Below are 14321 nucleotides of genomic sequence, written 5' to 3'. Positions count from 1 at the left end.
CTAGTGGCTGAATACTGATGAGGCCAGCAGTGAGCCCAGATCACGGCAGTATATTCCAGCCTGAGCAACAGAGTGAGACTGTCTCAAAACCAAAAAAAAGTTGGGAGGGTGGAGAAACATTTCCATGTTGACAGTTGCTCTAGCTCAGAGCCTTGTAATCATGCACCAGCAGAGCCATCTGGGTTACTGCAATAGTTCTCTAATAGGCCTTGTTTTCTTTGTCCCTCAAAATCTGTAATACAGTCTCTCAACAGCCAGGGTGAAGCGAGTCAGGTCATATCACTTGTCTGCTCCAATCCCTCCCGTGGGATTGGACTACCGTATTTAAAACCATCCCTGCGTCTGCCCTGCTCTATTATCCTTTATCTGCTTTATTATCTCTACAGCACTTATTACTACGTATCATAACACATATTTTACTTTTTTATCTCCTCCCATTGGAAGGCAGGGATCTTTGTTCCCTGCTGCTATCTCAGATTCTACAATGGTGCTTGGCACACAGAAAACAATATCTACTTGGATGTTTCAGTTAAAAACAACAAGAATTAGCTGGGCATGGTGGCTCGCGCCTGTAGTACCAGCTACTCGGGAGGCTGAAGCAGAAGAATTGCTTGAACCCAGGAGGCGGAGGTTGCGGTGAGCCAAGATCGCGCCATTGCACTCCAGCCTGGGTAACAAAAGCGAAACTCCGTCTCAAAAAAATAAAAACAACAACAACAACAAAAAACAGTATCGGCACCATAAGAGGGAAAAATGAAAAAGGAAAAGTACTCAGTATATATTTTTGAATAAATGGATTAGTGTGTTTGTGATGACAATCGATGATAATCAAGGGGTTGGATACTCACCACAGCTAACAGTTAATTGAGCACTGTCTCAATTAAGCTAATGTCTAAGCTTTTTGCATATTTTATTTAACCCCCACAACCATCTGTGATGTAGTTCGTTATTTTTTCCACTTTACCGAGTAGAAAACTGAGGAGGACCAGAAGCCCATTCCCACAGCACGTTTCAGATGAGTTGGATTTCTTTGCCCTGCTTCTTCATAAAGGGACTGAACTAACAATGCTCTTAACCAGCTTGCAAGAACGTGGCACTCGTCTCAGTCATCCGAGATAGCAGGGTTTGGCGTCCATAGCAACCATGGCGCCAGGACGCGCTCGAGCGAGAACAGGTACAGAGCCAAATCTTCCACATTCATAGACACCTACCAAATCCCGAACACGGGGACACCGTCTTAGAACGCTGACGAGTCCCTGGTAATGTAGAAAAAACGGTAACAGAGTGACACAGCAGCCATCGAAGATGCTCCACTTCAGACCCCGACAGACGTCACGTGACGGGTGGGGACCGCCAACCGCCCCGGCCTCGCGCGGCTTCCTCCGCCTACCACGGAAGTGAGGCAGGGATACCAGCGCGACGGACCGCGGTGAACGGAAGTGGCTGTGGAAAGCTTTAAGGTAGCTTTAAATTGCTGCTGTTCTGGGAGTTCGCTTCTTTCGGCTGGAGTAGGGCTCTGCGGCGCTGAATGGCTCTGGACGTGAAGTCTCGGGCGAAGCGCTATGAGAAGCTGGACTTCCTTGGAGAGGGACAGGTGAGGCTGTCGGGCGGGACCGGGAGGGCCCGGAGCGGACAGCCCCGCGCCCCGTTGCCGCTTTTCCCCTGGAGGCCAGAGGTCTGGCTCGGCTGTTGGTTCTCGTTGGGGGAGACCGCCCAGACGCACTTGCTGCCTCTTTACATCTGGGGGTGAATCCCTGAGCGGTGTCTCCTTGCTGAAGAGTAGCGTGGAGCTGGACGGAGACTGACCCGCCACGTTTCCAGCCGCCGCCGGTCCGCTCAGGAACTCTGGGCTCTTCGTTTCGCGAAATATAAAAAGGCAAACACAAAAGCTCCCACGAAACTTATGTTGTTCCTATTTTTCTTTCCAGTTTGCCACGGTTTACAAGGCCAGAGATAAGAATACCAACCAAATCGTCGCGATTAAGAAAGTGAGTTATCTTTTATGTTGTTTTTCTTCAAGTCACCTTGGAGATGTCTGTATTTTGAATTGACTGATAGCCATTTTATTAGTCTTGACCATACTCTGATAATGAGTTACTCATGTCATTTTCAGAGACAAAAGAATTGATTCGTGCTTTGTGTTCCCAAACGGAACCCGTTTTAATTTCAATCGAAATGAAGAGGAAGCTGTATGTTACTTTCACTGCATGAACTCGTATAAGGGGGCAAAAACTGCCTGTCTTTTCGGTCCTCAGAACTATTTGATACCATGATCTTTCCAGGTCACCGTTTCTGCCTCACCTGCATCCACTCAGTGTGCTTTATCTGTGTGTTCTGTGTATAGATTTCGCTAGCATTAGCAACATTGATGTGAAGTCTAAAATGAGTTCAGTAGCTTTCTATATTCAAAAGACTTGGGTCATAATTACATAACTCACTTTCGCCTACAGTGTTTCATTTAACCTTCACTCTGTAAAGTGGTTAAAAGTAACCCTATTTTATACTTGAGGTACCTGAGGCTGTGAGAGACTAGTGATTTGTCAAAATCACACAGCTAGTAATTGCTGAAGCTAGTATTTAAATTCAGGTGTCCTGATGTTTCTTTGGTTACTGTTGCTACTTTGAATCCACTTCAAAAACCCTAACTCCTTGGAAGTCATCCTATTTAACATTAATTCCCCCTTTTTTTGGTCATCTTCCAGCCTCCCAGGTGCTCTCTTGCATTCACTTAACACCTGGCTCTTGTTTTTCTCAGTTACTCCTGCCATCATCATCATCATCATTATTACTATTATTTGAGATGGAGTTTCGCTCTTGTCACCCAGGCTGGAGTGCAATGGTGCGATCTCAGCTCACTGCAGCCTCCATCTCCCAGGTTCAAGCACTCTCTTGCCTCAGCCTTTCGAGTAGCTGAGATTACAGGCATCCACCACCTTGCCTGGCTAATTTTTGTATTTTTAGGAGAGATGGGGTTTCACCATGTTGGCTAGGCTGATCTCAAACTCCTGACCTTAGGTGATCCACCCACCCTGGCCTCCCAAAGTGCTGGGCTTACAGGCATGAACCACTGTGCCTAGCCTATCTTTTTTTTTCTTTAAACTTTTTTGCTGATGTCATGTCCTTGTTTTCTGGTTTATGTTTTATGATCTCCCACTATAGCCACTCTCTTGTAAAACCCTTAACTCTCCTGAATCTTTCGTCATCTTTTTTTTAGGGTGGGGGCGGGGGGAGGTTGCCCAGGCAGAAGTGTTGAAGTGCAATGGCACAGCCGTAGCTCACTGCAGCCACAAACTCCTGGGCTAAAGTCATCCTCCCACCTCAGCCTCCAAGGTATCTGGGACTATAGACACATGTCACCAAGCCTGACTTAGTCATCTTTTTAGTTCTGTCTCTTGTTCACTATACCATAGCTACACTGACTTTTCTGTCCCTGTACAAATTAAATTCATTCCAGTCCCAGAATCACAGGATCATTACATTTGGTCTGGCTTCTTGGTTAGTATATTTTCCCTCTAGAACATGGCATAGCTGATTCCTTATCATTCAAGTTTCACTCAAATGTCTCCTCCCTAGAGGCCTTCTTTGTTCATTCCGCTAAAACAGGTATGCCTCGCTCCTTCCCTATGCTTTGCTGTATTTCTGTCATTGATGTGGCAGTTGTCAAAAGTTGAAATCCTCCTGAGTTTATTGTCTATTTAATTCCATTCACATTGTACCTAGGGCTATGGCTAGTGCATTTGTAGATACTGTTAAAAATGTATTGGCCTAGCCGGGCACGGTGGCTAAAGCCTGTAATCCCAGCACTTTGGGAGGCCTAGGTGGGTGGATCACAAGGTCAAGAGATCGAGACCATCCTGGTCAACATGGTGAAACCCCGTCTCTACTAAAAATACAAAAAATTAGCTGGGCATAGTGGCGCATGCCTGTAATTCCAGCAACTCAGGAGGCTGAGGCAGGAGAATTGCCTGAACCCAGGAGGCGGAGGTTGTGGTGAGCTGAGATCCCGCCATTGCACTCCAGCCTGGGTAATAAGAGCGAAACTCCGTCTCAAAAAAAAAAAATGTATTGGCCTTTTGGCTGGGTGTGGTGGCTTATGTCTGTAATACCAGACGTATTTGGGAGGTCGAGCCACCAGAATCACCTGAGGTCAGGAGTTCGAGACCAGCCGGCCAACATGGTGAAACCCCTATCTCTACTAAAATACAAAAATTAGCCAGGTGTGGCAGGCGCCTGTAATCCCAGCTATTCGGGAGGCTGATGCAGGTGAATCACTTAAACCCAGGAGGCAGAGGTTACAGCTGAGATTGCTAGTTACACTCCAGCCTGGATAACAAGAATGAGACTCTGTCTCAAAAAAAGAATGTATTGGCCTTTTATCGCATGGAAGGATTGGTTGAGGCCAGGAGTTTGAGACTAGCCTGGGCCAGGCAGAGATCCCATCTCAAAAATAAAAATTAAAAAAAAATTTGACTGGTTTCAGCTCTTCACACTGGTGGCATATTGAGTTCACTAGTTATCAGAATGTCCTTGGAGGTTCTTTGGTTGCTTGCCTTTTTATTTTATTTTATTTTTTTTTGAGACAGGATCTCCATCTGTTGCCCAGGCTGGAGCTGGAATGCAGTGGCATGATCATAGCTCACTGTAACCTTAAACTCCTGGGTTCCAGTAATCCTCCAGTCTCAACCATACAAAGTGCTGGGATTACAGGTGTGAGCCACTACATCTGGTTGTTCCTTGTGTGTAGCGTAAATCAGGACCTAGAATCCACACTGTTTCTCTGTAATAGACTTTTCTTCTTGAAGGTCACTCATAGTGGAGTATTTTATATTTCATTTTTACTTTTTTCCAATAATACATCTTTATGGTTTTAAAAGTCACATAATACACCAAGGCTTTTAACATGCCTAACTCCTCTCTATCTGTGGTTTTCACTCCTCGGAGCACCACTTTCAATTCTTTTAACTATTTTCTCTGGCATTTATCTCCCTTTCTTTTTTTATGCATATTTTATTTATTTATTTTGATACGGAGTCTTGCTCTGTCACTCAGGCTAGAGTGCAGTGGCGTGATCTCAGCTCACTACAACCTCCATCTTCCAGGTTCTAGCGATTTTTCTGCCTCAGCCTCTCAGGTAGCTAGGATTACAGATGCCCACCACCACGCCCGGCTAATTTTTGTATTTTTTAATAGAGACAGTTTTCGCCATATTGGTCAGGCTGCTCTCAAACTCCTTACCTCAGGTGATCCACCCACCTCGGCCTCCCAAAGTGCTGGGATTACAGGTGTGCGCCACTGAGCCCAGCCTCTCTCTCTTTCTTTACTTTCATTTTTGGAGTTGGGATCTTGTTCTGTGACTTAGGCTGGAGTGCAGTGGAACAGTTGTAGGTCACTGCAGCCTTGAACTCATAGCAATCTTTCCAACTCCACCTCCCAAGTAACTGGGATTACAGGCCCATGCCACTGCACCTAGTTAATTTTTTGTTTTTAGTTTTTTTGCGGAGATGGGGTCTCGCTATAGTGCCCTTGATAGTCTCCTGGCCTCAAGTGATTTTCCTGCCTAGGCTTCCCTAATTGCTGGGATTACGGTGTGAGTCACTATACCTGGCCTATTTCTTGAGGTGTTTTCCCCCGCCCCCAGTTTTAGACATTGTCTATACTTTGTACTACAAACATTGAAGATTTGGTGCTGTAGACCTTATTTCAACACTCATAATTTCTACTATTCATTTGCTAGCATGCGTTTAATTTTATAAAAATGGAAGGAATCATTAAATAAGCTACTCTGTACTCTTTCACCTTTCGTCTCTTGGACTTTTAAAATACTGATTTATTTCATCATTTTAAAAAGATTATGTGGAATTTGTTTCTCACTTTATTTAACCAATCCCCTATTGATGGCCTTTTGGGTTATATCTCATTTTTCAGTGTGTCCCAAATCTGTGTGTCTCAAAACAGTATATAGTATTGCATACCTTTTTCCTTTTTCTTTCTTTTTTTTTTTTTTTTTTTGAGACGGAGTTTTGCTCTTGTTACCCAAACTGGAGTGCAATGGCACGATCTCGGCTCACTGCAACCTCCGCCTTCTGGGTTCAAGCAATTCTCCTGCCTCAGTCTCCCGAGTAGCTGGGACTGCAGGTGCACACCCACCATGCCCAGCTAATTTTTTGTATTTTTAGTAGAGACAGGGTTTCACCATGTTGACCAGGATGGTCTCGATCTCTTGACCTCGTGATCCACCCGCCTCGGCCTCCTAAATGCTGGGATTATAGGCATGAGCCACTGTGCCCGGTCCCTTTTCTTTTTTTTTTTTTTTTAAAGATAGGAACTTGCTGTGTGTTGCCCTGGCTGGAGTATAGTAGCATAATCATAGCTCACTGAAGGCTTGAACTCCTGATCTCAAGGAATCCTTCTGCCTCAGCCTCCCAACCAGCTGGGAGTACAGGTGCATGCCATCATGCCCCACTAAATTTTTCCTTTTTAATTTTTTTGTAGATATAGGGTCTCACTATGTTCATTAGGCTGGCCTTCAACATGTGGGCTCAAGTGATCTTCCCACCTTGGCCTTCCAAAGTGCTGAGATTACAGGTATGAGCCACTGTACCCAGCCAGTATCACATACTTTAGCCTATATTTGGTATATTCTTCTGCAACTTATTTTATTTTATTTTATTTTTTGAGACAGGGTCCCACTCTGTCACACAGGCTGGAGTGCAGTGGCCTGATCTCAGCTCACTGCAACCTCTGCCTCCCAGCTTTAAGCGGTTCTCCTGCCTCATTCTCTCAACCACTGACCTCAGGTGATCCACCTGCCTCAGCCTCCCAAAGTGCTAGGATTTCAGGTGTGACCTACCACACCTGGCCTGCAACTTGTTATTCTGAATCAACATTATTTCTGAAATCCTCTATATTATATGATACATGTATATCCAGTTTATTCATGCTCACTGATGATTAGATTCCATTATATGACTCCACTGAAATTTTCTATCCAAATTCTTGTTGATAAACAAGCTGTTTTTTTTTTTTAAATGTTTTCCCCTAATACATTCCTTCTATGGATAGTCATCTGTGAGTCATCATGTATGCAGGGTTGAGTTTCTCTAGAGAATGGAACTATAATTGAAACAAATTATGAATTGTTGCTTCAGAGTATCACAGCCATCAGCTTCACCAGATACAGTCAAATTGCTCTCCAGAATGATTGGACCAGTTTACTGTCCCACCACATTCTCAACATCATTTGCATTGTCAGACTTTAAATCATTTGTCAACTACATAGATTGAAAATGGTATGTACTTATTGTTTCAATTAACATTTATCTGATTACTGATAAAGTTCATCATCTTTTTTTAAACTTACTGGCTGCTTAAGATTTTCTCCTGTTTTTCTGTTGGTTTACTTACTTTTTTTTTTTTTAATGTCTTACTGATTTGTTGGACTTATTCATATTTTTTGTTTTTTTTGATAGAGATGAGGTTTCACTTTGTTGTTCAGGCTGGTGTCAAACTCCTGGCCTCAAGCAATCCTCCAGCATCAGCCTCCCAAAGAACTGGAATTACAGGCGTGAGCCACAGCAACCAGCCAGAATTCTTTTATATTCTGGATATTGATCCTTTGTCAGAAACGCATATTGCAGATAGCATCTCCCAGTCTTTGGTTAGGCTTTTAGTTTATTTATGGTATCTTTGAGGTACTGAAAGTTAAATTTTAATATGATTGAATTTGTTAATTTTTTTCAAACCTCTAAAGACTGCCTTTTTGTGTGGCTTCTTGATTCTGGATTACAAAGAATTCTGTATTTTCTTCTAAAAATTTTTAAATATTTATTTTAATACTTAGATCTTTATTCCATCAACAAGTTTTTTCTTTGTTGTATGATACGAGGATCCAGGATTATTTTTTTTTTCAATAGAGATAGTGTCTTTCTATGTTGGCCAGGCTGGTCTTGAACGCCTAGCCTCAAGCCATCCTCCTGCCTTAGCCTCCCAAAGTGTTTGGATTACAGGCATGAGCCACTGCACCCAGCTAGGATCACCTATTTTTTTCACCAATTGTTTCAGTACTATTAATAGTCTGTCCTTTTCCCAATGAATTGTAATGCCAAATTCCCCAAACTCTTGCAATACCAAGTTCCAGTATTGGAACTCAGGTCCTATTTCTGGGCACACTGTTGGGTCCATTTGTGGGCACATTCTTCTGTTCCAGTGGTGGGTGTTTTTGGTTTTGGTTTTGTTTTTCCCATTGCCGCCAAAATACTACAGTGTCTTTAATATGAGTCTTAAAATCTGTTAACTCCCATACACCTTGCTTTTCTTCTTCAAAATCGTTTTGGCAACTCTATGAGACAATAGGGAAATCTGAATCGGGAAAATTTGAATAGGAACTAGATATTAGATGCTACTGTGGCATTGTGAATTTTGTTAGGTGTGAAAATGTCATGGTTGTGTAAGAATGTTTATGTTTTAGAGATGTTTACTTAAGTATACTGGGGTGAAATTACATGAAGTCTGGGGTTTTAAAATATTTTAGCTGGCCGGGCATGCCTGGAATCCCAGCACTTTGAGAGGCCAAGGTGGATGGATCACAAGGTCAGGAGTTCAAGACAAGCTTGGCCAGCATGGTGAAACCCCATCTCTACTAAAATACAAAAAATTTAGCTAGGCGTGGTGGTGGGCGCCTATAATCCCCCTACTCAAGAAGCTGAGACAGGAGAATTGCTTCAACCCGGAGGCAGAGGTTGCAATGAACTGAGATTGCGCCACTGTACTCCAGCCTGGGAGACAGAACAGAGCAAGTGAGTCTCTGTCTCAAAAAAAAAAATTATATATATATGTATATGTATGTATGTATATATGTATATTTTAGCCAACAAAAAGGAGAGGTTGTATGAATGAAGTAAGTGTAGCAAAATATTGTTCACTGTTGAATCTGGGTGATAAAGAAGAGGGTTTCGTGAAATTACTCTTTTTTTATTATGTGTGGAAAATTTAAGAATTTAAAAATCAACTGTTCTTAGCTCCTTTCTTTTCTTTTTTTGAGACAGAGTCTCACTCTGTCCCCCAGGCTGGAGTGCAGTAGCACAATCTCAGCTTACTGCAACCTCTGCTTCCGGGGTTCAAGCAATTCTCGTGCCTGAGCCTCCAGAGTAGCTGAGACTGCAGACATATACCACCACACCCAGCTAATTTTTTGTATTTTTAGTAGAGAAGGGGTTTTGCCATGTTAGCCAGGCTGGTCTTGAACTCCAGACCTCAAGTGATCTGCCTTCCTTGGCCTCCCAAAGTGCTGGGATTACAGGTGTAAGCCACTGCACCCAGCCTCCTTCCTTTTCCTTATACATTTTAGAATCAATTTGCAATGTCCATGAAAAATGCTATTGAGCTTTAGATTGAGTTGCATTGAATTAAAGGAATTGACATAAATAATTAAGATGTTGAGTCCTCCTGTCCATGAACACAATACTTGTGTTAATTTTGGTCTCTCATTTTTAAGTACATTTTCATAGGGCTTTTTTGTTTTGTTTTGAGACAGGGTCTCACTCTCTCACCCAGGCTGGAGCGCAGTGGCACAATGTCAGCTCACTGCAACCTCTGCTCCCAGGTTCAAGTGATTCTCCCACCTGAACCTCCTCAGTAGCTGAGACTACAGGTGTAGGCCACCACACCCAGCTAATTTTTGTATTTTTTGGTAGAGCTGGGGTTTCATTGTGTTGACCAGGTTGGTCTTGAACTTCCGACCTGAGGTGAACTGCCTGCCTCGGCCTCCCAAAGTGCTGGGATTACAGGCATGAGCCACTATACTCCACCTCATAGGGTTTTAAAATTTTCTTGGAGAGTTTCATTCCTAAGTGCCTTATATTTTTTGGTATTAGAATACATGGCCTACTTTTTAAAAAGTATTTTTAGTTTTTGTGAGTATATAGTAGGTATATATATTTGGGGTAAAGGTGATATTTTGATAGAGGCATACCAGGCATAATAATCACATCAGGGTAAATGGAATATCACCTCAAGCATTCTTTGTGTTACAAACAATCCAATTATACTCTTTTAGTTGGTTTTAAATGTACGGTTAAATTACTATTGACTCTGTCACCCTGTTGTGTTATCAAATACTAGGTCTTATTCTTGCTGTTTTTTTGTACCCACTAACCATATCTACCTCTTCCCACCCTGCTACCCTTCGCAGTCTCTGGCAGACATCCTTCCGTTCTCTATCTCTATGAGTTCAGTTGTTTAACTTTTAGCTCCCACAAATAAGTGAAAACATGTGAAGTTTGTCTTTCCGTGCCTGGCTCGTTTCACTTTTTCTTTTCCCAGCATCAGTATGGTGAAAAACTCACTTGTTTCACTTAACATAATTTCCGGCTCCGTTTGTGTTGTTGCAAATGACAGGACATCATTCGTTATTTATATATTTATTTTTAAGATGGAGTCTTGCTCTGTCTCCCAGGCTGGAGTGCAGTGGTGCAATTTAGCCTCACTGCAACCTCTGCCTCCCGGTCCAAGCAATTCTCTTGCCTTAGCCTCCTGAGTAGCTGGGATTACAAGTGCGCGCCACTATGCCTGGCTAATTTTTGTATTTTTTGTAGAGACAGGGTTTCACCATGTTGACCAGGCTGGTCTTGAACTCTTGACCTCAAGTGATATGCCCACTTTGGCCTCCCAAGGTGCTCGGTTACAGGCATGAACCACTGTGCCCAGCTTAGTTTTAGTTTTGTGAGGAACTTCCAAACTGTCCTCCATAGTGGTTGTACAAATTTACATGCACACCAACAATGTACCAAGAGTTCCCTTTTTTTCACATCCTCACCAGCATTCATCTTTATCTGTCTTTTGTATAAAAGCCATTTAAACTTAGGTAAGATGATATCTTGTTGTAGCTTTGATTTACATTTTTCTGATGCTCAGTGATGTTGAGCACCTTTTCATATGCTGTTTGCCATTTGTTTGTCTTCTTTTGAGAAATAACTATTCAGATTTTTTGCCCATTTTTAAATTGGATTATTAGATTTTTTTAAATATAGAGTTGTTTGAGCTCCTTATATATTCTGGATATTAATCCCTTGTCAGATGGATAGTTTACAAATATTTTCTCCCATTCTGTGGGTTTTCTCCTCACTGTATTGATTGTTTCCTTTGCTCTGCAGAAGCTTCTTGATTTGATGTGATCCCATTTCTCCATTTTTGCTTCATTGCCTGTGCTTGTGGGGTATTACTCAAAAACTGTTCAGTCCAATGTCCTGGAGAGGTTCTCCAGTATTTTCTTTTAGTAGTTTCATAGTTTGAAGTCTTAGATTTAAGTTGTGTTTTTTTTTTTTTTTTTAAGATGGAATTTCACTCGTTGCACAGGCTGGAGTGCAAATGACATGATCTCAGCTCACTGCAACCTCTGCCTTCTAGGTTCAAGCAATTCTCCTGCCTCAGCCTCCTAAGAAGCTGGGATTACAGGCATGTACCACCACACCCAGCTACTTTTTTGTATTTTTAATAGAGCTGGGGTTTCTCCATGTTGGTCAGTCTGGTCTTGAACTCCCAACATCAGGTGGTCCACCCACCTCAGCCTCCTGAAGTGCTGGAATTATAGGAGTGAGCCACCATGCCTGGCCAGATTTAAGTCTTTAATCCATTTTGATTTGATTTTTGTATCTAATGAGCGATACGGGTCTAGTGTCATTCTTCTGCATATGGACATCCAATTTTCCCAGCACCACTTATTTACTTTGTTTGCAGCAAAGAAAAAGTTTATCACAAGACCAACCAAGTGAGCAAGACAGCTGATAATTCTCAAATCTGCCTCCCTGAGAATTCAGAGGCTAGGGTTTTTCAAGGATAGTTTGGTAGGCAGTGGGCTAGGGAATGAGAAATGCTGATTGGTTGGGTCTCAGATAAAATCATAGGGAGTTGAAACTGTCTTCTTGCCCTGAGTCAATTCTTGAGTAGGGGTCACGGTACCAGTTGAGTCAGTTTCTTCATATGGGCTACTGGTCCAGTTGGCACCAGTTGGTCCATAAAAATGCAAGATTGTTTTACAATAGCGATGCTATCTATAGGAGCAATTGTGGAGGTTACAAAATTCTTGTTACCTTTGGCTACAGAACTCCTAAACCATAATTCTAACCTTGTGTCATTTTACAAAGGTGCTTTCCGTCCCTGAGCAAGGAGGGGGTTAGTTTTGGGAAAGGACTATTATCATCTTTGTTTTAAAGTTGAACTCTAAACTGAATTCCTCCTATAGTTAGAATTGCCAGCACCCGGGAATGAACAAAGAACTTGTGAGGTTAAAGCAAAGATGAAGTCAACTATGTCAGTTTTTGCTCACTGTTGTAATTTTTGCAAAGGTGGTTTAAAAAATATGCCTCTTTGGTGTGTTAATTATTGTGAGTGAGCTGCTTATCCTGAGAAACTGCAGGTAGAGGAGTAGTTCTGCAAAGTTGCCCTTTTGTAAGGGAAATGTACATTTGTAAAGGAATACCCATTTGACAGGGTGTCTCCCTCTCTGTACCAGGAAGAGAAGAAAGACTCTCTAGAGACTCTTTATCAATGCAGAAGGCATCAACTTAAATCTGTACAACAAACCTTACCTCTGCTTAAGGCACAGCACCATTTATTGAAGAAACTGTCTTTTCCCTATTATATGTTATTGGCACCTTTCTTGAAAATGAGTTTGCTATAGATGTATGGATTTTTTTCTGGATTCTCTTTTCTATTCCATTGGTCTATATGTCTGTTTTTATGCCAGTACCATGCTGTTTTGGTTACTATAGCTTTGTTGTATAATTTGAAGTCAGATAATGTGATTTCTCCCTTTTGTTTTTCTTTCTTAGGATAGCTTTGGCTATTCTGGGTTTTTGTGGTTCCACATACATTTTAGGATTGTTTTTCCTATTTCCATGACTAATGTCATTGGTATATTGATAGAGATTACATTGAATCTAGATTGTTTTAGGTTTTATGGACATTTTAACAATATTGATTCTTCCGGTCCATGAACATGAATGAATTATCTTTCCATTTTTTTGGTGTGTTGTCTTCAATTTCTTTCATCACTGATGGTTTTTATTTTAGAGACCTTTTACTTATTTGGTTAATTCCTAGGTATTTTATTGGTAGTTGTTGTGAATGGGATTACTTTCTTTTTCAGATTGCTCACTGTTAGCATATAGCAGGGCTGCTGATTTTTGTATCCTGCAAATTTTGTGAATTTATCAGTTCTAGTTGTTTTTTAGTGTGGAGTCTAGGTTTTTCCGAATATAAGATCCCATCGTCTGCAAACAAGACAATTTGACTTCCTCTTTTCCAATTCGAATGCCCTTTATTTCTTTCTCTTGTCTGCTTTCTCTAACTAGGTCTTCCAGTACTATATTGAATAACAGTGGTGAAAGTGGGAGTCCTTGGTGTGTTTCAGATCTTAGAGGACAGGCTTTCAGTTTTTCCCCTTTCAGTATACTAGCTATGGGTCTGTCATATATGGTTTTTATTATGTTGAGATATGCTCCTTCTATATCGTTTTTGTTTTTTGTTTTTTTCTTTGAGACAGAATTTCGCTCCTGTTACCCAGGCTGGAGGGCAATGGCGCGATCTCGGCTCACCGCAACCTCCGCCTCCTGGGTTCAAGCAATTCTCTTGCCTCAGCCTCCTGAGTAGCTGGGATTACAGGCATGCACCACCATGCCCAGCTAATTTTTGTATTTTTAGTAGAGACAGGGTTTCACCATGTTGACCAGGATGGTCTCAATCTCTTGACCTCGTGAGCCACCGCGCCCGACTTCTATGTCATTTTTTAAGAGTTTTTATTATGAAGCGATGTTGGATTTTATCAAATGCTTTTTCAGCATTAATCGAAATGGTCATATGGTTTCTCTCCTTCATTTGTTGATGTGATGTATCACATTGATTGATTAGCATGTGTTGAACCATCCTTGCATCCCCAGGATAAATCCCACTTGGTCATGATGAATTATCTTTTTATGTATTGTTGAATTCAATTTGCTAGTAGTTTTTTGAGGATTTTTACATCAATCTTCATTAGGGATATTGGCCTGTAGTTTTTTGTTTTGTTTTGTTTTGTTTTTTAAGACAGAGTCTTAATCTTTTGCTCAGGCTGGAGTACAGTGGCAATCTTGGCTCACTGCAACCTCCACCTCTCAGGTTCAACTGATCCTCCTGCCTCAGCCTCCTGAGTAGCTGGGATTGCAGGTGTATGCTACTATGCCTGGCTAATTTTTGTATTTTTAGTAGAGATGGGGTTTCACCATGTTGTTCAGGCTGGTCTTGAACTCCTGACCTTGTGATCTGCCTGCCTCAGCCTCCCAAAGTGC

At 41.9% G+C, this 14321-nt stretch overlaps 1 protein-coding gene across 4 annotated transcripts in view; it reads left to right on the top strand.

Annotated features, from left to right (window-relative positions):
- The first annotated feature begins 1406 nt into the window (after window positions 1-1406).
- Window positions 1407-14321, top strand: part of CDK7 (cyclin dependent kinase 7) — a 40903-nt gene continuing 27988 nt past the window's right edge. For 2 of the 4 annotated variants that reach the window (XM_078365398.1, XM_078365399.1), the window contains exons 1-2: window positions 1407-1460; window positions 1929-1988. Coding sequence is in view for 1 of the 4 variants with exons in the window: in XM_002744895.7 (XP_002744941.1) it covers window positions 1529-1594; window positions 1929-1988 (126 nt within the window). In the remaining 3 variants the exon portion in view is untranslated. Of the gene's footprint in view, window positions 1595-1928; window positions 1989-14321 lie in introns of all 4 variants that reach the window. The other 2 variants (XM_078365397.1, XM_002744895.7) reach the window with 1 other exon arrangement.

Source organism: Callithrix jacchus, chromosome 2 (genome assembly GCF_049354715.1).
Source record: "Callithrix jacchus isolate 240 chromosome 2, calJac240_pri, whole genome shotgun sequence".
NCBI lineage: Eukaryota > Metazoa > Chordata > Mammalia > Primates > Cebidae > Callithrix > Callithrix jacchus.
The sequence above is the reverse complement of the archived record's forward strand: the minus strand, read 5'-3'. Positions and strand labels throughout refer to the sequence as shown.